This window comes from Azolla caroliniana, unplaced genomic scaffold, assembly GCF_043228905.1.
Source record: "Azolla caroliniana isolate FFs.n. ecotype wild unplaced genomic scaffold, voAzoCaro1.0.p SCAF_105, whole genome shotgun sequence".
Taxonomy (NCBI): domain Eukaryota; kingdom Viridiplantae; phylum Streptophyta; class Polypodiopsida; order Salviniales; family Salviniaceae; genus Azolla; species Azolla caroliniana.
Genome location: NW_028230540.1, coordinates 17416 through 40122, shown reverse-complemented (window position 1 = coordinate 40122; position 22707 = coordinate 17416). Strand labels below are relative to the sequence as shown.

The window sequence follows — 22707 nt, the reverse complement described above, 5'->3', positions numbered from 1 at the left end:
CCACCAAAGGAATTCACAAACTTTGAGCCCCTCATTTTAATTGAAAGTGATGCACAAGAACGTCCTTGTATGTAAATGCTTTGGTAAGAGAAAATGTAAGGAATTTCTTATGTTGTTCCACATCACCCACAATGCAATGAAGCTCTCTTTCTTCTTAAACTTTTAATACTCAGGAACGTACGTCCATTAAACCTATTTGATAGAAACGCCTCTTTTCTACTTGAGTGGAATATCCAGGCCTCCATCTATTGTAAGCCTGTTTTTCTGCTAATCTCCCAGGTTGTAGCTGGTTTATTTTAAATGAAAGTAACCACTTTATCCACCTGAATGACTGAATCCAGATAGTAATCCTTGTTTTCATCATCTTCCAAGGGGTGGTACAAGTACTAACTTTATCACTTTAGTCCACGTTTTGATGATGTGGGCCAAGACGATTTATATAACCACCTGATGTCATTGAAGCATATTGTGTGACCTTTGTCATTTGTCTCATGTAAAGCTATCCAAAGACTTAATTGTTTCTGAAACGATATGTAAGTGAAGTTCATAAAGCTACTTTTTATCATCGTTGCAAAATTCTTAAGCATAACATTGAGCGTTGCAGGTTTCAAAGGTTCCAATCTATCTCAATCTCTTGCTACAGTCTATATATACATTGGTCTATTAATGCTATTTCAACCTATTAAAATTTTAGATTTATACAAGAATCAAAAGAAATTCAACCTATCTCAACTTCCACAGGTAAATTTTTATTTAGTTTAGTTCAAATGTGAAGAACTCTATATTGAAGTTGTATTGTTTGATATGGGTGCGAGAAAACCTGATTGGCATCTCAATTTGTATGTAGTTACAACCAACCTTGTTGCATTCATTCACAAGAATAAACTCAAGATGATGGTATGGCTACAGTGACATATCAATTTCTAGTTAGAACTTCTTGGAAATATTCATTCATAAGGTTAAAACCTAGATGATGTTTGTCTTGGAAATTTTTGCCTAGTTTTGCCAACAAGTTGCAATTGCTTTTTAAAAAAAGAACAAATTCAAGAACATACTTGGATCTCATAGAATATTTTGGTAGCACCCATTTGTATTGTTAATTTATTTTGCTTGCTTGAGCTTTATGGTTTTATTATTGGCACCACCCCACAAAAACGTTTTGGTTGTTATTCTGGTTTAGTTGGTTGAAGTAGCATTACAAGTTTTGGAGTGGCTTGATTCCAATCTTCAATTGAGACATCAACTACTAAATTTCGAGATTATGTTTTCCTTTGTTTATGCCACACATTCAACATTAACTTCAAAACCTCACCTCAAAGAAGAAGAAAAATATATCGAAGGAAAATTTCCTCATAAAGATCGATTAACTATTGTGGTTCAAGATACCAACACGGAAAAGAGATACCTTTTTACTTCAGAAAAAAACTATATTTGGCGGTTTGTTGAAAGGTAGGGAAACCAAGACCCTTTTATCATTATCTTTTATACAATGTAGATGCGGGGGAGGATAATAGACCTCGGCATGTGCATACAAGCAACTCCTATCCTTTCATTGTAGAATTGAGAAGGATTAATTGAAGGAATCAATGATTTGGCTTTGATAGTGTTGGGTAACTGCGTCCCATCCAGCTTGGGTGGGATGGGCACCATCCCAAAAAAAGATTCGGGTGGAATCCGGACAAACCGAGTAGAGGGGTTTCCCTTGATCATCCACACTTCCACACTTTGCTCCCTTCTCCATACCTTGACAACATGATTGTAATACTACGTCCTTAGAAAAACCTGGCACCACAAGACTTGCTAAGATTGTTTGTTTCTTTTACAACGACATGGAGGCAAAAGTAGATTATATGACAAATCATCTAGAAGGATTTACCGTAGTCAGAGCTCGACGAGAGCACGTCAAGGAAGGTCTTGTATTGATCCAAGATGATGTACTTAGAGTCGCGACCACGGAACGTGCGCATTGTGACGAGCATTTGCGCGAGGATGCGGTTATGGACCGAGCTCAGCACGTTGTCCGTCCGGCTACAGTTAGCCATGCTCTTCGGTGTGGTGATGAATGGCAAGCAACCCGCAGGCTCCAAGTTTGTGATGGCAAACCTGCGGAATCCAATGTCGTGCAACCTCATGAGCTCCGTCGACATTCGGCTCACCACTCTTGTGATGAGGAAAGGTATGCCCTGAAATGAGATTGGCAGGGTTCTAAACTTAGGGACCTATATATCCCAATACAAAGCTGAATAGAGTAGATTGGCCCCATTAAGTGTGGTAAATTTACTGAGGCAAGAGGGTTCCAAACTTAGGGACCTATATATCCCAATACAAATCTGAATAGAGTAGATTGGCGTCATTAAGTGAGGTTTAAATTTACTGAGGCAAAAGGGTTCCAAACTTACGAACCTATCTCAATACAAATCTGAATAGTGTAGATGGCCTTGGCCCCCCACCCCAACACATGTGTGATTCGATTCAGTGAGATGAATAGAGAGACATATGGATTACATATTTTGGAAAATAAAAAACAGAAAAAGGAACCCCATACCTTTCGACCAGATTTTTGAATGTGGGTGCTGTAGTCATTACCACCATATACAAAGAGCACCAAAGAGTTCTGGTAATCGATGGGCTTGCCGCTTGAGATTTGCTGGAACTGATCGATTTGCGTACTGATGTTGACGAAATCGGGGCCGTAGGTGTCGAAGAGCCCACTTCCGCCGTATGCGAAATTCACTCCGGTTTCCAGCATCTCTCCTTCGGGCAACGATCGGAATGCTGCTGGCGATGGTAGATTCAGAAATCTTGCTGCAGTTTAAACAAGAAATGTCACCTCAATCAGGAGCCCAAATTAAAACATTCCTTTGTCTCTTCTTCACATGCATACAATATATACCATCAGCAGGTTTCAACAAGTGGAGGAACAGAATTTGGGGATATGTCCAGTAAGTTCAAATTTGTCTCCTAGTTCAAATTTTTTAGTCTGCATGAATTGACTCCTAGTTACCTAGGAAGGTATGGATATAACGGTTTCTTCATGATAATATGTACTTGAAGGGGAATAAAAGAGAAGTTACCGATGTAATCGGTGAGCACGAAGCCATCCGAGAACCGGCCGGCTGGACTCCCGGGCCAAGTATGGCCATAAGGCGCTTTCCAAGGTTGTGACAAATTAGGGTTTTGTTTGTCATGGTTCCCTGTGTCTGCATAGGAGTCCCCAAACACAAACAATGCAGGGGGTCTTGCCCCTTCCACCACTATAATTTCATCTGTGAGGATTTGAAGATTGAAATATGTCAAAATTACCATAACATGGAAATCACCGTTGTAAGAATTTACTACTATTGCCCCTATAATGCAGACTCATTTAGAATGATCATATAGTCAGAAAATCTTTAACAGAGAGTCGGTAGTAGGGCTTTAACCTGATAACAAGTCAATGTGCTCTAATAAGCAAAAATCCTATAGAAAACCCATCAAATGCTTTGAGGAGAATATGTCAAATGACTGTAGAGAGACATCCCTATTAGGTAGTAGGTCTTGATCAATAGAGACTCCGCAAAAAGGAATGCAACTGTTGTGCTCTTTCTTTTTAAATTTTAGGCCCCAATGTCATGACTCATATATATGTAAGAACTGTACTAGAACTGTGGGGGTTTGCATGATGTGTTTTAGTTTTAACTACAAACAAAAACAGTAATGCAATGAGAGTATAGACCAACATCAAGTAAAAAGACAAACAATTCTGGATTTAATCCGTGAAACTTTAAATGGAGGAAAACAACCGTGATGAAGGAAGTAGGGTTTAAGATGGAATTATGGATCTAAGATACAATCTGTGTAAATAATAAAGGGAAAAAGGACAGTTTTAGGGTTTTGGGTTCAGTTCTATTTAAAATCAAGGGGGGAAAAAAACAGGAAGTTAAATGCGTACAAATTGAAGTAAAAAATAAAAACTATGTTTGAGTATAGAAGGAATTTGTAAGCCCGATTTCAAGATCAAGTTAAAACGAAGGAAAGAAGAAGCGAAAATGAAGGGACACAGAGAATCTGTATAAAACTGAATGCAAGCGAAAATAGAAGATAAATCAATTGTTAGGGTTTTAGGGGCGAGTTTTTAAATTGATTTTAGAGAGACCTGAACGAGAAACGAGGGGGAGGGAGAGGAAGAGGAAAATGAGGTTCATGAGGCGATCCATTATAGTTTTTCAAAAGCTCTGTGACTGTCTGTCTGTTGCTTCGGTGATTGATCTATAGCCACTTAATTTTGAGAAGGAGGAGAAGGAAAGGAAATTATTTCAATTTCTTCATCACATGATATTTTATGGTGTTTCTTTTCGAAAAGCAAAGACAGAAGAATAGAATTCTGTTTGTAGTGTCGACTTTCATAAATCCATGAGTGAGGTGGGTCATTTGCATTCAATGAATGAATGAATAATCTCTATATGTACATCATACATACAATTTGCTCTGTTCTTTTCTGCGCTTCTCTGTTCAGCTCTGTTCAGCTCTGTTCAGCCCTAAAAAGCTTCACAAAAGCAACACATCTAAAATCCTTCATGTTTCCCCAAAGTTCCAACCCTTTTTAGGACAATTTCTAGAAATACCCTTTTTCTTTGCCTTTACCCTAATTCCTAAAATACCCCCCTTCCCCTTCGGATTGATTGTATTTTTGTTGCCAAATGTACTTCAAACATGTCCCACACAAGAGAACCAAGCAAAAACTCTTCCCATGCCATCTATCCAATTACCCCCCCCCCCCCTCAATACTACCCTTCACTCACTCGGTTGAAATTACCCCTCTTCCTTTACGCATGATCCTTCAAACCCCATATAGAGCTGTCGTTGACACATGTACGTAAACAAAAGGACCATTAAGTTGTCTCTAAAGCACACATGTGATGATAATACTACTCCACCTATAGCATGGTATATCAAAGTGTCGTGGTGCTATTGACATACTTATAGAATGTGACGTATTCTTAAAGTCATCCAATCCATCTTCGCATAAACTATTCGTGGTCCTTACTTTTGTCACATCTTACCTAACAAATGCCATCCATTATTAACTAGCTACTATACTAATGTGGACATTCATATGTCTTCCCTCTTTTGGAAATCGATACAAATCCCAGGACAAGTAAACTAGTCCAATACCCTATGACGTTAGTTAGCAACATATTAATAACACTTTTAGTGAAACTAGATAGATGTCCATTATTTACATATAGAGCATACCCCCAAACATTTGCAGATTTTGTATTTGGTTAATAAACCTAACCATCTTGATTAATTGATCTCCCAATCGAAGTTGCTAAATAACATATCAAACATGTAATTAGAAGCCAATTTGATTATAAGTTTGCACACAATTATGAGCTTTTGATACTTCATTGAGATTTCTCCACACGTTAGGGAAAAAAATCTTGATTGTTGAAGCTTCAATGACATAGGAGAGTCCCTTGGGTTGGGCTCCAACATGGACCACATATATATTATTATGCAACAAGTGCCCCTTTTAACAATGAGTTTGATATAGCATTCATTGTCGACATATTCCTCCAAAAATAATGGTTATACTAGTTTATCAGGGGATGTCATATCAACTTTCCTCAGCAAAGGGTATCGAATATGTATATGAAAAAAAGAAGTCGTACAAATGTGCACAAAAACCAAACTTTTGACGAGTATTCTACATTATCGGCGACATTTGATTGACTTACAAATAGAATTTACATGGTGTTTGCATCCAATATGTCTAACATGAGGCTCATGTATTTAATGGCATGTTCATATTTGGGTGGTTCACCATCTAACACTTTTCTTTCCATGGAACGACAATTCTATTTAGGAGATACGTGATGATCACATTGATTCTCTTTGATGGTCTTGAATATAAATGCGCCTTCGAGTGTGAAAATGAAAAGGTATGCAATGACCATAGAGTGCACCACCTTTGTTAAGATAGCAAATCACATTCATAGTGTGGAAGTGATAAAATTCTTGGACATGTAAGATTCTTGTACATAACCCAAATGTTAATTTAGATGCTTGTTATTAGCATTGTGTCGATAAATATGACAAGACTCAAAATTCATGTCTAGGAGATAATCTCGTTGCTTAATCAGTTTGTTGTTTCCAAGAATAGCCAATTATTTATGTCGAATATCATCAATTTTAGTCATATGGTAGTACTAAAATAGTGCTTAAATGAATGATATTCTTAAATTATCTAAGAATATCCTCTTTTTAGTAGCTCTCAAATTTCTAAATAGTGTGCCAACTTTCTTTTATGTCTCACATTTCATTATCAAACATACTTTTATACGAATACATAGGTATTCATGCCAAATTTAACGACGCAAGTCGTTTCACATTATTTTCGCAAGTATGTTGTATCAATGATCCATCATAGCCTCCCAAATGCCCTTAACTTTTTCGTCAATTCCCAAACAATCTTAGTCAATCTCTAAAAGAAAAAAAGACGATGAGTTGACCATATCATCGCTTAGATAGACGGGAATAGACGGAGGCCATTAGGAACATTTGGTAGAATATAAACTCAGGATTGATATCACATATCAAACTCTTCTCAAACTAGAATTGCACAATGGATCCAAGGTATAGGGGAAAACCTTTTTAAACCATTGTTTAGTTTCGATTATAATAAAAATCAAACCATACCATGTTTCTAGTTCTTAATTTTACTGTACAAAATGTGTATATTATACATCCACGTTGAGAGATGAAATAACTAGAGGAACAAATTATGAACATGACTATAGTATATGTTACCTAATAGATATCATTGTAAACTTATCATGTCATACCTCTAATTTAAAACATGATACATAAGAAGGGACATTACCGATAAAGGACAAGTGCATGTGTGCTAATGTCTGAAGATAATAAAAAGACAAAGGAAACAAGTGTTCGGAACTCATGTTGTTGTCTCTCGTCGATAAATACAATGAATGATAATTATACACACTTCAAAACCATGACCACATGCTATGCTTTATATAAATTATGAGTCATATGTTGCCCTTCATATCAATGCCTCATCTTTGATGGTGATGTAAATTGCACATATATTGGACAACTATGGTTGGGGAAGATGGGTGTCAGTGGTCAGACAACACCAACCCAATACAATGCTGAAATCATTTCATGATTCACAATGCGATAATTCGTATATTTGAAGATGTGTTCAATATATTTTCAAAATGATGCATGCACGCTAAGCCAAATGGTTTCTTGTCATAAATATGCATGCCATCTCGTCGACAAAATTCATGTCATGTATCTTTTCGTACTAGTGCCATATTTCTTGCCATATGTATTCCTAGTAACAAATCAATCAATTGTGAAACCTTTCATCCACGAATTCATTGAACTTCAACGCAGATTTTATAAAGATTTGATTAGGCTCGTATACCTTTAGCATGATCTAGAAGTGGTCTACATAAACTAGCTTAATGGTACTCTTGTAATCTTTCATCACACGAAAGCATCATGATTCATGTTTCCACAAATGAGAAGGAACCCTCATTACTTGTTTTGGACATGCTTTTCCGTCATGTACCTTGGAGTACCTCAAGTTACATGATATTCAAAATTCAAAATTCAAAATCAGTTGATTGTGCAATTTTGAGATAAGAAGGTTTGCATCTATGATGGGTTATCAATTAGAAATGATGAGCACACTAAATGCTTAGAAGAGCACACACAATTCAAATCTATGTAGGCTAATGACCTTATTGATAAAAATATTTTCAATCTAAAACAAATTTGTTTCGAATCCACACAAGGGATATCCTAGAGAACACGCATAAAGAATGGTATTCCATTATCACACCTTTGCACAAACATTGCCCATTATGTTTATTTTAACGAAATGGTTATTCCACTTGTCATACAATGCGGATATCCCGTTCATGAGTGACTATACTTGCTTGTTGCTGATTTGGTAATGTTGGTATACAATTATAGAATATGGCTTCATATAAGTAAACCATATGTTGTTGAAAATTACATGATTGTGATATTTGAAGCTCACCCATGTTTAAGTCTAAAGCAATTGGGAGTTCAAAGAATGGCACTAGGTTCTCATTATTTGTCTTAGTACCCCAAACCATTGCCCACTAAGTTTGGCTATCAATTTTCTAGGACTTGGTTGGCAATAAAATGAATCTCTTTGGATTGAACTATGGATATATGTCAAATAACTAATTGGAACGATGTTAGGAATAAGTTTCAAAGAGAAAACGATATACCATTAACATGGGACATCCAAACCCATGTTCACACCCTATAGGGATATATTGAATGTACATCCTAAAATACCATCAATTCATGCCGCGTCATGCGTGATTGTAAGGCCAAGAGGTAAAATCCTTAGCAATGGCTATTGGCCATGGGAAATCCAAACTCATGTTCACATGATATGGGGATACATCAAACTTACATCCTAAAATACGATCAATCGATGCAACCTTGCACATGATTGTAAGGCCAAGATGCGAAATCCTTTGTGGTGGCCATTTCTTGATGAGAAAGATTGTAGTGGGGAAAGAGTGTAGGGATTATGTGAGAGGACTACTTTACAATGTACATCCCTCAAACTACAAGTGCATTCACATGCTAGACACTAGTACAAGGTTGTAAGTGCACATTTGAATGTGTACAGGATGTGATACACCAAGATTTGAATCCCTAGAAAGAAGACAACATTACCAATGAATGCACAATGTGGAAGTATTGCCTTTATATGTCATATCAAAGCTATAGACATATGGAAAAACTATTAGTAGTTTATAGGTACATGAGCTAACCATGAAAATTTTACAATTAACATTGACAACGATAAGCTTTCCATCACAAGGGAATCACCAGGGTTGAAAAATATCAGGATTGCATTGTAAAAACTAATACTCATACATTTCCGTAGCAAGCCATTTGAACCGATGAGTAGGTGAAAAGACAAACTGGAAACAAAAACCAATGCTTCACTTAGTTACAATCAATCCTTCAAGTGTTGCACCGGGTCGGGGAGCTATGTTGCTCCATGTTTTCTTTTTTGATGAATTGCCTCATTACTATCACTCATGGACAAGATCACCATTTCTCAGTGTTCCCCAACAACAAGATCGCTGATGCTTCATACATGCATATGCATCCCCTGTGCCATGCATGCATGCATGCGTGGTACATGTTGTGTGTTCCATACACAAGACCAAAAGTGCACACAACGCCAAATGTCTGTCCATCCTTCGTAATTTGGATATCTCTCTTTTTGGTCTTGTGTATGGAACACACAACATGTACCAAGCATGCATGCATGCATGGCACAGGGGATGCATATGTATGTATGTATGTATGTATGTATGTATGTATGTATGTGCCTGCCCTATATAGGATGAGAAGAGACATCATCCAACCTATATACATACCTATATACATGTACATACATAAGTAGCGACAAGACAAATTGCAAATGCAGAGGTGTGCCTCTCTCTCTCTCTCTCTCTCTCTCTCTCTCTCTGTGGCCTTTGTGAAGTGAAGTGAGGAGGTGAGGTGAGGTGGGGTCACTTAGGCAGATGAAGACGGCAAATCGAATCACGCCACATAGGGTGGCCCTACCAATGGGCTTTGTCCACGTGTCACACACACGTGACACACACACGCTCTCTCTATCTTTCTCTGTCTCTCTCTCTGTCTCTCTCTCTGTCCATGCCTCTGTTCACGCCTCTCATGCAATTCATCCATTCAGATAATGACGATGATGATGATGATGAGGAGGAGGATGATGAGCCACAGACAGAAGAAGGGAGAAGAATCTGATGATGATGATGATGATGATGAAGAAGAAGAAGAAGACTTGGCCTATGAACCCTTTCCTGCATAAGTCACCCTCCAAGACGACGACTACTCATCCCAAGCTCAAAGAAGAAGAACACCAAATTGAAGAAGAGGAAAATGAAGACGAAGAAGAAGAAGAAGAAGAAATGAATGCAGAGAATTTAGATGCCTTTAATCCCAGTACCCTTCCTAGAGTTTCTGGTCTATACAGCCATATCCAGATAATCGACCATGATCAGGAAGATGATGGTAACTGCTACCACCACCACCACCACCATGCTAGTAATGACGATGAAAATGAATGTATGGATTCTTCTTCCCTAACCTGTAATGAAGAGCTGTGTCTTGAGCTCAGTATAAGAAGCCCTGCTGCAGCGACTCATCATATCATGAAGAGGTCTATCCATTCTGACGACAGAAGCGGGTTTTCCAAATGGCAAAGGTTTGACTCGTTATTTGACGCTTTTGAGGGTTTGGGGAGTTACAGGGTTTAGGTGTGGTTTTAAGTTATGGTTGAGATTGTTGGGATCAGGGTTTAGTTGGTGCTAGCATTATGGTTTAAGTTTTAGAGTCTTGTGGATACTTCCATCACAGTGTAGAGGCACATTATGTATGGATTAGGTTTTTTTTTTCTTGCAGGATTCGTTTGGACATTATGAGCTTTTGTTTACGAGGCTGCACTGTGCTGGCTGTGCTTCAATAAGTTCATGACTAGAACACCATAGATAAACATAAGTAGCTATTTGTTACTTATTATCTAAAGATTCTTCTGATACAGAAATACATAACTGAATTCAGTGAGCTCTTCCTTTTGCATATTGATTGATCTCACTTGTGTGGTACAATTATTTGTGTAGGCCAGAGCGAGAAATGCAGTTGGCATCTCATGCTCATGCAACCTCCAATATATTTCAGCCTGTTTTGTATCCCAAATTACAAGTGGAGAATGATGATGACATTAGGGAAGACAAAGCCACATCCTTAGAACTCATGAATTCTGATAATGCAGATGTGCGGTATCAGACGAGCGATGTCGATATTGGCCGGATGAACCTCGATGCTCACTTGATTCAAGAGCGAAGCTTGGTTGAGTTTCTTTGCGCAAAGAAGCAGAACAAACCTCACGCCCTTGATAACATTGTGATCAATGCAAATGTATACAACAGTCATCCATGGCACTTCATGGGCACATCAACTATGGGTTGTCTTTATTTTTGTTGCACTACGGAGTATACAAAGAAAGGGAACATGACCAGGAATAGAATGACAAGGGAAGGTGGGAGGTGGAAACAGCAAGGGATAGTTCAACCTATCCTTAGGTATAATATCGCTGAGCCTTCCCACAAGACCTACCTTAGCTACATTCCTTGTGGCCAACTTCCGAACTCTAGTAGTGCTTACTTTGTCAATGTTCCTTCCACATCCGGTCGTGTGAAACATCGGCACCGCATGATCGAGATTGCCCTTGATGAGGACTTGGAATTAGAGAAGAAGTCTCTTAAAGGCAAGGTCACTCCCAAACCCTTCTTAGTTGTTTGTGTACTTAGAAATACCATCTAGTTAGAACCTTCTCTTAAATATAACTACTTGCTCATGTTCTTCTAAACTTCGTCAAATATTCTTCTTCCTGCCCCATGGGTACTCATTTCAGCACAATGATGTTTTTTGTATTGATGTGAATATATTCAATGCTTTCCATGGTTCTTTTAAGTAATGCATTTCTCTGCCATTTGTTACAACTTACATATGCCTGTTAGTAATGCATTTCTTAATTTACTAAAAGAATTATTCATGCATCGCTCTGCTTTTTATATCTCAGTTCTTTATATTTTATGAGTTCAAGGCCAATCTTCAATTGTTTAAATCGTATGATGGATCGAACTGAAGAAAATAAAATTTAAATAGAAGTAAGTGGATGGGAGGGCATGGTTTCAGAAAATCAATGTACTGTGTTTTTCATGTAAAGTTACTTCGAGATTTTAGATCATTATTAGAATTGTTCATGCCTTTATAATTGATAACTAATTTATTAGTCACTTTCCAAACTTTTGCTTGAATATGGGTATCTTCACTTAACTTACATGATAGAGTGTTGCACTGTCACAAGGAATCTATGGATTTTGTTAATTGTTCTACTCTGATGCCTTGCACAACTTTATTCTGAAGCGAGGTGGCTGAATTTTGAGTCTCCAATTTGTTTCCCTATGCATATAGCTTTTCAACATCAATGGCATTATATTCAATTATTAGGGACTAGTGTTCATCAAAGGATTGGAAACCTAGAAATTGCTGTTTGAAAATAAAACATGATCCACAAAATAGTAATCGCACATAAAATTTATCAATATCACCATTTTAGCTCATGACCTCTAGCCAAACCAGAGAGTGAGTACATGGGAAGGTAGTACTCATGTGTAACAACGCAGGGTTTTGAAAACACCAAGTAAATTTAATAGGGACGTTACATATTTTGGATCTTAAAACTTACTAGAAGTGGTACCCTTCATGGAAAAGGCATCAACATCAAGAGAAGCATATTCCGGAGAGTCCTTGACAATATCAAGTCTCTTGGAGGCATACATAATTGGGATTATTCATTATCTATATATCTTGATATAATGCATCTATAACTCATTCAACTTGTACAAAATGTTTATTGTCATTATTCACCATCTATACATCTGGATTTAGTGTGTCCATTACTTATGTACAATATGTTAGATCCTAGGTTCATATATTTGCAATATCATTGTAGAATGCTGAGAAGCAGCAGACTTAAAAAACAAATTGAGATTTTAATCTTGAGGTCGGGCAATCCAAAGAGAGCTCAAGGCACGTAAACGTGAGAAATAATCTCCGAGTGCTACCAAACCCTTTGCTGATTGTCGTGGTGTCAAAATAAGATGCAGTTGATGCAACATCTGGTGCTGGAGATTGTCCGCCTATTGAAGATTCATTAGTCATACTAAGAATTAAAAAGATAAACAAATCCATATGGTTGTACAACAATGTAAGAAATCCAAATGACATGACGACAACCTGTCGGACAAAATTTTCTAATGTACTGAGTTTCCCCATGGCCATTGACATCTGGCCCATATAATTTGCAACATTGTGAACCTCTTGTGAACCAGCTGATAATGTATCGGCCAGATTTTGTTGAAGTGTCTCCATACTTTGAGAGAGGGCATCCTCAGCTTGTTGAGAGAATTGTTGTAAGTTGCATATTGTTAGCTGTTGCTTTTCAGTGAGCGGCTGAAGCTCAGGATTAACCATCTGATTCAAGCCATTACATTATTCCTAAAATTAGAGATTTTTCTTTGATGTACCAAATGGGTTCACCTAATGTTTTAGCTCAAACATGTAAAAACTTCCACGCATGGAAAACTAAAAAGAAAAAGGAAATGTGGGATATATAAGAATACGTATATACATACATTTACAGGTACATACATCTGCATGCAAAAGTACTTATAAATGAATTGACACACCTTAAGGAGTTCAGAAGGCCGAAATCCACCCATCCACATAAAACATCGCTCTGTGGGTGTTTTCCACATGCCAGACATCACATGGAAAACATCTGATTTCACTGCAATTCCCTTGAATCGGAAGAGTTTATCATAGTGGCCTACAATACTATCTACATGACAACGCAATTCAGCATCGCCTGCATAATTATTTGCTAATGCAGCTCTAAGTTCCGAAAGCTTTCTGATATGCTCCTCCACCCAATGTGCATAATCCATGTTGAAGGCAGCAGTTCCTGATACAGCATAGCTATTTACATAAATATACCTATTTTTGTGGCTGTTGGTTTTGGCTTGGTGGTGTCCATAATAGCACCAAAAGACATAAAATTTTGGGAAATTAAGTTCAATCCCGAACGTGGGCTTGGCCCCATTTCACAGATCGTATCAATCTTCTGTGGATGTTAACACTATCTCTCTTTCAAATTTGAGCAATGCTCACATTACAATGTTTTTGGAAACGTAGGCAACATACACACGTCTATGTTTTGTCTCGTAGGCTGATTTTGGCCTTTAATAGACAAAAGACACATCTTTATTTGTCGTTTTTCTAATAGTATTGGGATTGTATTCTAGTGGTAAGTTATATGTTTCATAATCCTTAAGACTTGGGTTCATATCGTTCTGCCTCTCAATGAAAAGGGATAGGTTACCATTGTATATAACAAACCAATAACCATCCCATATATCGATAATTAGCTGTCCAAAGAAATGGAGTAATACCTGCATTCATTGATCGGCTGCAAATATCTCCGTTTGCATGATTTCCCTGAGGTCTTAAGGAGTCTTAGTTATCATTTAGACAAAGGAAGAGTCTGATGAAAAGAAGCGAAAGATATTAATATTTCACCAAATGGCTATCTTTCCAAGGGTTTCAAAAAGTTTTGGCTATTTTTCAAGAGAAATATTTTTAGGTAGGCATGCCCAAACTTACAAAAAGATTTCTAAAGTTTTATAGCATATAAAATTTTCCGATCATGTATGCTTAGTGAATACTTGACATTCCACATTGGTTTATCCTTAAAAGTTTCATCTGCAAAACCAAGTTTACGCTTGTGTTCATTTATGCTGAGATGATTGAAAAGTTTTCTGACTATTCATGTTCCTATACCTGGTGACGAACCCGATCAACCTCTTGCTCGAGTTGATTTAACTTCAGTCTATTTGATTCCAATTGTTGAACATATGCCTAGAATAAAGATGGTCCATATCAACGCACAATAACCAATCATACCAAAGCTCAGTAAGTAATCAATTCCAGTCATCAAACCTTCTTCCGGAGACGACTCTTACGAGCGGCTTCCCTATTCTGAGCAAGCCTTCTGAGCACCTACAAGACCCATGCATATTATCATGTTTTATATTTGATGCACACAAAACAACACCATCTTTTTAATTTTTTATATGATATATTAAAATTATTTGACTTAACAATTTGCTTTTCTCAATAAGAGAAAACATTAATTTTGGGGATTTTTCATTATTTTGTCTACCTTGATATCAGTAATATTGCTTTTATCACAGTCAGAATTCCTCAATTTTGTACCATTTATATTTTCAAACTGGAAAAAGAAAAGTTTAATCTGATGAGAAGTGTCTTGGTAAAGCCGAATCATTCGAGACAAGTTTTGCACATGATAGGGAAAACATGATGACATACATGTTCATCTTTTAGTAATTGCTCCATGCTTTCTGATGTTTGAGCATATGGATTATTCTCTGCCCACGTTTCAGTCATTTATTTTGACTAAAATAAATGATCATGAACTGAATATCTGTCCTTGCCCATAACATGTTTTTCTAGTGAGGATGAAAACCACGGCCAAGGAAACAATGGCTAAAACAGAAAACATAACCTGAAATGCATATAATTGAGTTAATTAGCAAAACTGTATGCACAAAAAGAAGGAACACCGTTATCATAGGGTATAAATAAAAATGATCAGAATTTGTTTCTTTCTGATTTTAATCTATGCAAAAAGTGCCCTCCAAAAAGCACATGATTCATTCGAAATGACTGTAAATAGAAGCAAAATTCACATCAAATAGCAAAACACACATCTCATGAACGATGGTGATAATGCACAAATGTATCTATAATCGAATGTATATGCAATAATCCAACCAAATGCATTATTTTCAAAACATATATATTTTTATATTTGATATGAATAAAGAGTTGCCACTATCTAACCTGAGCTTATGTTCTTCTAAGTTTTGGGAAGATCAATACGCGACAGAAATGACAGGAAAACACATGCTCGAAATGCAGCTAAACTAAAGAGAAAAGAAGAAGAAGGATATAAGGGCACTTACAGAGTATCCAAGGAGAATTGCATGTCTAGAGATGGCGATGAGAGGGGGAATGACCCATTCGGCCTCATCTAAATGAGATGCCTTCACATTGGGGAAAAAAAAGGTTGGGTTATCATTACAACTCATTACCATCACTTTCAGGGAGGGATGTCTCTGAGTTTCTGTTCTGTTGCACGCGCGAAAAGGAGGAGGAGGAGGAGGAGGATAATTGAAGCATTCCCGTGGTAGCAATAATAACAAAAGGATGTGTTTCCTGCGTGGGTGGAGGAGGAGGGGGAGTTTGTTGGTTGCCCGGCCGGACACAGCAGTAGAACAGAACATGGAGGGTGGGCTGGTGTGAACACGATGGAACCTTATTTTCAGTCATGCGATTTCAAAGAGATATACATATGCAATTTCCATAGCTCGACGACAAGAGACGATCGTATTTGTGAACCAAGGGATAACACCACGTAAAACATTGCGTATGGCTCTCGAGGAATTTACTAGCGAAGAGTCCACATTGCTTTGACAACCGGTCGGGAGTTCTATAGTTGGATTCATAAACATGCTTGGGCTATGGATTATAATGGTGCCGCGATATCCCCACTTGCATAGAATGGATTGTGAGCTTAGCCAAATGGAAGCAATGGTACATATTATTAGTAGGAAGTGGGGATTATAAGGGGTATGCATCACTATTATCGATGATTGTGATTATGGCACTCTCTTCGGTATATGGATCGGTAGCCCACCGATTGTTTGGAGATATGCATTAGGAATTTCAAAGTCATTGTTAGGTATGGTATACATATGTATGGCGGCCTAAAGTAGAACATGTGTGTAGTAGAATTGGGAGTAAAGAGAGATGGCAACCATATGTATATGTACGTGCTTGCTTTTCTTTGAATTAATCATGTTCATTAGGTGCATTAGGCTGAGGGTGTGGAAGGGCAGTCCCGGCAATTACATAGAGACGCTTCCAGGGGAGGGAGGGTAGTCCCTGTAATTTAGGAAAACGTTGTGCATTATCTAAGAAAGAAGGCCTTCTTCCATGGCCATGGTCGACGACGCTCCGTTCCTGTTCCTTCTGCTGCTCTAGCCATGGCTGCCATCCTCCCCCTCCCTCTTACCACATGCCAGGTATGTGCTTATACCACCTCCTTCCACAAAATCCTCTGTCTCTGTAGCTTCTACCTCAACCCCAAAGTTTATTCATGAAAAGATGAAAAGATGAACTGCTCTCAATATACATAAATAGGTATTTCGAATGCTTAAACCTTACATCGAAAATCTGGAATCGAAATTTAAGCTATTTACTGTGCCATCACCATTTGAAGGATTTAGTGAATGTCCATCAAAAGGCCTTTTCTTGGAGCCTTACAAACGTATCTCCACGAATGGGGATACTGATCTTACAAACCCATACATGCCTAGAGACTGTGCCTAAAACAAACTCGTGGACTTAACTTCCTAAAATCCGAATAACCCCACAGACCAACTGGGGAAGAAGGTATTTTGCATACACATATAGCTTGCGTAAAGTTTGTTTTGCACATTTATAAATTATAATGTGAGATAACCAGGCTCCAACTATATAGAGTTTACCACTATATCACGGAAAGAGCTATGTGGAATTCTTAAGAAAGATGATTGTAAAACAAATGCTCCCTTGGTACAAGCTGCTCAGGAACGGTTACACATATCATAAAAGGGGCTATTTGGAACACGTGTAAGAGAAGAAAATAAGAAAAATAGTATGTTTGGCAAATCTATATAGCTGGTCCAGTAATTGGATAGACTTGATAACATTTTATACGGCGATAACCTATGACTGAACAACCTATACACGCATAAATGCATGCATGTATATGTGTGTCTTCATATGCAATCTACTGATGAAATGTTTGGTTTTATCGACTTCGAGGTTCAGTTCAAGGCATCATCATCAAGCGATCGATGCTCACAATGCATGGGTTTCATACACAGTCACAGCCATTTGAATTACTCCAGAGGGTTCATTCCACCATTGAGGTGCAAGGTTCAATCAAACTTATGATGTGTGAATACCATATATCTTTAGCTCCGTATTTATAGTAGCTTGTGCAAATTGGTCTTTTTTCATTGTAGATTTCCAAACTTTTCCTTTAACCATCTCCAATTGAAATCACATCGGAAAATTGGAATTGCATTCGCCGAATCAACTGGTTAGTGCAACTAATTACTTTTCTTACTTCAAAGTTTCTGTGTCAATATGTTAGGATCACAGTTTTTGTCCAGATCTTACCATTTCAGACTATACTCATCCAATAGCTAATGAGCATATTCTAGCCTTGGTTAACACCTAGTAAATTAGTTATTAATCTGCTCATTAGAAAAGACATGCCTGTGGTTTGTTGATAAATGGGTTGTGCTACATGCAGGGCAAGTGGATCGAACTGTGAAGATTCGGTTTGGTAATAATGCTACAGTTACCTCAGAGCCAGTTGGAACAACTCAGCTGAAAGTGAGAACAAGTGGGAGCTATATGATGATGATGATGATGTGTGCGCATGTGCTTTTTCACTGTTTTATTGCCCTTACAATGTGAAGCTGACCCATCTTGACCTGATTTAGGTAACTGTTAATCTCAATTCCAAGGCAACACGGAAAGCTTTTGATTCAATTCTTGAGAGCTTAAGGAGATCAGCACCGCCAGTTGAAGGGTTTCGTAAGCTCAAAGGAGGTTAGGCCAAAAACTTTGCAGCTTTTCTTGTCCTCCCCAATGCAGTGCTCATTTAGCAGTGTCTTAGTGGCGAGGGTGAGACTTGAACTTATGGCTTACGGTACAAGGGCTCCAAATACTAGTGATAGCTGTTAAGGATCAACAGCAAAATACTGCGATCTTGTTAATATTAGCTAGAATGCCCTTAAGTTTCAAAAAATAACCAGGACAATATTTAAGTTATCGAAAACTAAGACAATGTGCCTAAGTTACAGAACACCCCTCCACTGTATAAAGTTTTCCAGTACTAAGGGGTATTCTCATCATTTTTGGGAAGTTAAAGGTATCTGGTTCCTATCCAACAAGGTACAGGTATTGCACTGCTATAGCCTACTCATTCGTCTTACCAAAAATTAGAAAAACACTATTTCCTTTTTCTCGTTTCGTATAACCATTAATTTAATGATTTATGCTTGATTTTCAATGCCTCTCCCTTCTCTCTTTCTCTCTTCTCTAATCGTGTGGGTTGCTTTGTTTCACCTTGTCTTTTTATCTAACTAATTCTTAACCTCTTTTATGACTGCTGCGAACTGAAACCTATGCAGGAAAACCTGATGTAAGTATTTGTTCTACAATAAACCTTCCTGAAGCAAATATGTTAATCTTCCCCATATTTCTAATGCATTCTTTGCCAACTACTTCCTTTATCGTCCCAGATTCCACGAGAAATCTTATATAGAATGATGGGTCCGAAAACTGTAGATAAATTCGTCGTCGAGGAAATAGTCACATCATCTGTTCTTGAATATGTGGAGAAGGTACTTTTTTATTTACACTTCTATAGGACTTCTAACAACTTTGTACTGAAAGATTTGTTATTTCTCCTGGGTTCAAATCCAGGAAGGAATCAAAGTTAAGAATGATTTCAAGACAGTGCAATCAAATGATGAGCTAGCAGGGTCGTTCAAGGCCGGAAAAGACTTTGGCTTTGATGCAATTGTGGAGCTAGAGGAATCGGAAACCGAAGGTTCAGAATCTTCCGCCTTGAACCTAAACGTTTCAGATTCTGAATCTACTCTGGAAGGCAATGAGACCTAAAGGCAATTTTAGAGTTGTGGCATGGCTGATTCATATTTTTTATTGAGAACCTGGAGGCAAATACTTCACAATTTGTAATGCTCAGATTCTCATTGAGGCATAATTTATGCGTGAATTACCTTTTTTGTATCTCGATCGAAATAAAAAAAATTAAAGCCTACAAACAGAAAATGAGAACTTTCAAACTCTGCAAAGGGGAACGAGAGGAATTTCATTCTTTTCAAATTGTCTAATCTTAATGCAGTCACTTGAAATGGCTGTAATTCATTTTGGTTCACGATTTTGTTTTTTGTTCAATTTTTTATTGTATAACTAACGGCTTTTCATCTGTGCATCAATGCTTATGGTGAGCCTGGTGCATTATTAAATTCAGAGAAGTAGAGAGAAAGTGTTAGTGCAAAGCATAGAAGAACTTAAGTGAATACTCACAAAGATAAGCCAGAAGCAATCCTCACTGATGTCAAAGAAACATTCAATGTACTCATATAATCATAAATATTAAGAATTCAGCATTTGTATAGGGCAGCTACTCCAATACCAACCAAGTCAAGTAGGAACGTTAAACTATGATTCTATGTATTGTTTTAGCAAATAGTGTCAAAATTCTTGTCGTTAATGTGGGTAAGGGAGAGGAACTCTTCAGCTAGAGAGGTGACATAATTTATTTGATCCAAAGAAATCTACACAATTGGAGTATGTGCCTAAAACTAGGTTTTCAATCCTAACCAAGGTAAGTTTGTTTAGGTCAAGTTTGGTTAAATGTGTGGAATGTGTTAGTGCTATTGTCACCCCTCACGATAAACTTAAGGAAATTGAAGATCAGACGATATCTATACGTGCGTCTCTCTCTCTCTCTCTCTCTCTCTCTCTCTCTCTCTCTCTCTCTCTCTCTCTCTCTCTCTCTCTCTCTCTCTCTCTCTCTTGCTCACTTTGCCCTAAACAGGTTCGAGAGATTGAATATCACACTTTGATACAATGCTCTGCTTGTGATCATATTCAACCATGCTTTCCACACATCTTTGACCAAGCCCAATCCTTGCACGAATTTCTCTCACAACCATAATGTGCACTCTTGATTGCAACAATCATTGGTAAAGTTCTTGAACATCGAGAGTCGCTACTCACTTTCACATGTATAACGTGAAATGTAATATCTTTGGTCTCATAGGTCATATTTGACCTCCAAAGACAATACTATAATGTACCTCTCTCCCTCTCTCTCTACGAGATTTCTATTCATGGGTATTGGCTTTCTATCTATATATAAAGAGGATCCAAATTTCAATGTGAGTATTGTATTCTAAAATCCCAAAACATTATCATGATTTTCAATATTCTTGAATATCCAATTGTACACATGAAAAAGGAGCTTGATTTATCATTAAAAAGTGTTTAAAATCGTGATCCGTGTTTTCCTTACATTTGTGTATGTTGTTTACATGTTTGTTTCTCATGTAGAAGATTTCTTAGGGATGTCATGTGATTTGCAAGATTTGTGTTGCAAACAATATAAGATATCAACATAGAAACTAGCATGACTGACAATCTATTTGTGATACAAGAGATGTTTCTAATATTGTAAACATTTATACTTACTTCAATGTTAGTTTATTTGTTTGCTTGATGTGTCATATTGGCTTTAATGTTGTATTTCAGTAATCCTTTCAAAAGGCTAAATGTGTGTGTGTAAGCTATGGATGTTAAATTTGATATTGCACGAGTCTGGTTTAGTGACTCTTCTTTAATCGGGTTATTTGTTCGGATATGTTATACAATGTGAATATATTGAGGTGCATGCATTTCATCGAAACTTTATTGTAGAAATATTTTTCCGTGATTGTCAAATGTGATTTGGAATCAATATGTGTTTTACAGGGACAGATGTAGTGTGGTATTTATAGCAAGCTTCCTTGTTTTTCAGATCAGGTAAGAAATTTCAAAATATTGATGTCATGATTTCAAAAATACTGATCAATTTTACGAGTGTCATAATCAAGCATTAAAATTTGTGTGTGTATTTGAAGGAACTCAAAAACAAAATGAAACAAATACTTGTTTTTACCACACGTGTTTCCTTTCTTCATTATTCTTTCTTCATTATTCTAACATGATTTTTGTAAATTGTATCCCCCAAAAGAGAATGATTTGTATCAAAGCATTCGTTACTCATGTAAGACATTCATGTTGTGTAAGAACCCGATTGAGAACTCGACATGCTATTTTGGACTGCCGATTTAAGTTTACACAAATTACTAAAGATTGCAAAAAACAACAACAAAAAAGAAATGCCAAAGCCTTTGTACTTTTATTGTCGAATCGATAAACTCATGATCGAATACATAAGTTTCATGCCAAACCATTCCTTGACCATCAAATGTATGACCGAACATAAAAATTCTTAATGTTATTAAAGATGCCTACAACAATGCTGAGAATCGGCAAGGTCTATGAGAATGTGAACCATTTCATATATCAAGACTACACGAGCAATCTCAAGAGTTGTGTGTGATTATGTGCATGTATTAAAAGTCTAATGAATTAAATGACATTTTTAAGATTACAAATGTTACTCAACTTATGCAAGTTAAATCTAGACTAATAGAGAATCGTGAGCACATGCATCAAGAATCAAAAGAAAACCTAGGTAGAGTCGAGTGTACACACATATGCAAGAAACTAGCCAAAGTAAGAATGAGAAGCCCAATAGGGATTGGAACCTTCAAGATGCTCATCATTTTTAACAGACGTGTCTTTTCTGTACAAAAACATATTTGCTTAGTGTACAAGGAACTAATATGTCCATCATTTATTTGCAAACATTGTCATTGGTTTCACAAATTGATTTTCAGGTCATGGTCTTTGTTCATGATTTCGTTCCTACAATCATGTTTGCATTAAATCTGATCCAAATTTCGTTGATATCTCATATTTTCATTCCAACTGAATCCATTGAAAGTCAAACATGGAAACTTGGATAGAACGAATTATAAGTCTTTAAATCTCATTCCGCAATGTATGTTGAAAGTGAAAAGTTGAAATGTGACTATACTATGAAAGGAGTCTTGAGTAAAGCCAACTCACTTTATCCAACTATGCAACGGGTCCTTATGGAATATTGTGAACCACACATGTTGATAAAGAAAAACGTATCCATATTTCAAACAGTCTTTGAGTTAGATTGTCACTTGAAACATTAGGTGCTTTCTAGATTCCATTCCTCGG

General features: G+C 37.2%; 4 protein-coding genes across 10 annotated transcripts in view; 2 read left to right on the top strand and 2 right to left on the bottom strand.

The window, feature by feature from the left end:
• Window positions 1-19762, top strand: part of LOC147849245 (uncharacterized) — a 30599-nt gene extending 10837 nt beyond the window's left edge. Inside the window, exons 2-9 of one of the 4 annotated variants that reach the window (XM_087337724.1) lie at window positions 16775-16826; window positions 17617-17717; window positions 17814-17890; window positions 18107-18189; window positions 18300-18408; window positions 18993-19003; window positions 19104-19205; window positions 19288-19762. In XM_087337724.1, coding sequence (XP_087193850.1) covers window positions 16788-16826; window positions 17617-17717; window positions 17814-17890; window positions 18107-18189; window positions 18300-18408; window positions 18993-19003; window positions 19104-19205; window positions 19288-19485 — 720 coding nt within the window. In that variant the 5' untranslated portion in view covers window positions 16775-16787 and the 3' untranslated portion in view covers window positions 19486-19762. Of the gene's footprint in view, window positions 1-16718; window positions 16827-17610; window positions 17718-17813; window positions 17891-18106; window positions 18190-18299; window positions 18409-18992; window positions 19004-19103; window positions 19206-19287 lie in introns of those variants that run through there. The other 3 variants (XM_087337722.1, XM_087337723.1, XM_087337721.1) reach the window with 3 other exon arrangements.
• On the bottom strand, window positions 1456-4222 carry LOC147849248 (GDSL esterase/lipase At5g03610-like). Its single transcript, XM_087337717.1, has 5 exons — window positions 4136-4222; window positions 3075-3266; window positions 2546-2805; window positions 1877-2183; window positions 1456-1782 (listed from the first exon to the last, which is right to left on the bottom strand). The coding sequence occupies exons 1-5, from the start codon at window positions 4194-4196 to the stop codon at window positions 1571-1573; spliced, it is 1032 nt and encodes a 343-aa protein (XP_087193843.1). The 5' UTR covers window positions 4197-4222; the 3' UTR covers window positions 1456-1570.
• On the top strand, window positions 9745-11560 carry LOC147849247 (uncharacterized). Its single transcript, XM_087337719.1, has 2 exons — window positions 9745-10300; window positions 10716-11560. Exons 1-2 carry the CDS (start codon window positions 9840-9842, stop codon window positions 11416-11418), a joined length of 1164 nt encoding a protein of 387 aa, XP_087193845.1. The 5' UTR covers window positions 9745-9839; the 3' UTR covers window positions 11419-11560.
• On the bottom strand, window positions 12493-15907 carry LOC147849246 (transcription factor TGA2.3-like). 4 transcript variants are annotated; one of them, XM_087337731.1, is made up of 9 exons: window positions 15705-15817; window positions 15049-15188; window positions 14882-14950; window positions 14659-14718; window positions 14500-14577; window positions 14112-14157; window positions 13350-13624; window positions 12898-13134; window positions 12493-12800 (listed from the first exon to the last, which is right to left on the bottom strand). In XM_087337731.1, exons 2-9 carry the CDS (start codon window positions 15124-15126, stop codon window positions 12654-12656), a joined length of 990 nt encoding a protein of 329 aa, XP_087193857.1. In that variant the 5' UTR covers window positions 15127-15188; window positions 15705-15817; the 3' UTR covers window positions 12493-12653. The 4 variants fall into 4 exon arrangements, with proteins under 4 accessions (XP_087193857.1, XP_087193855.1, XP_087193853.1 ...); XM_087337729.1 differs by having other exon boundaries at window positions 15049-15244; window positions 15705-15723; XM_087337727.1 differs by lacking the exon at window positions 15049-15188 and having other exon boundaries at window positions 15705-15907.
• Window positions 19763-22707: the final 2945 nt, after the last annotated feature.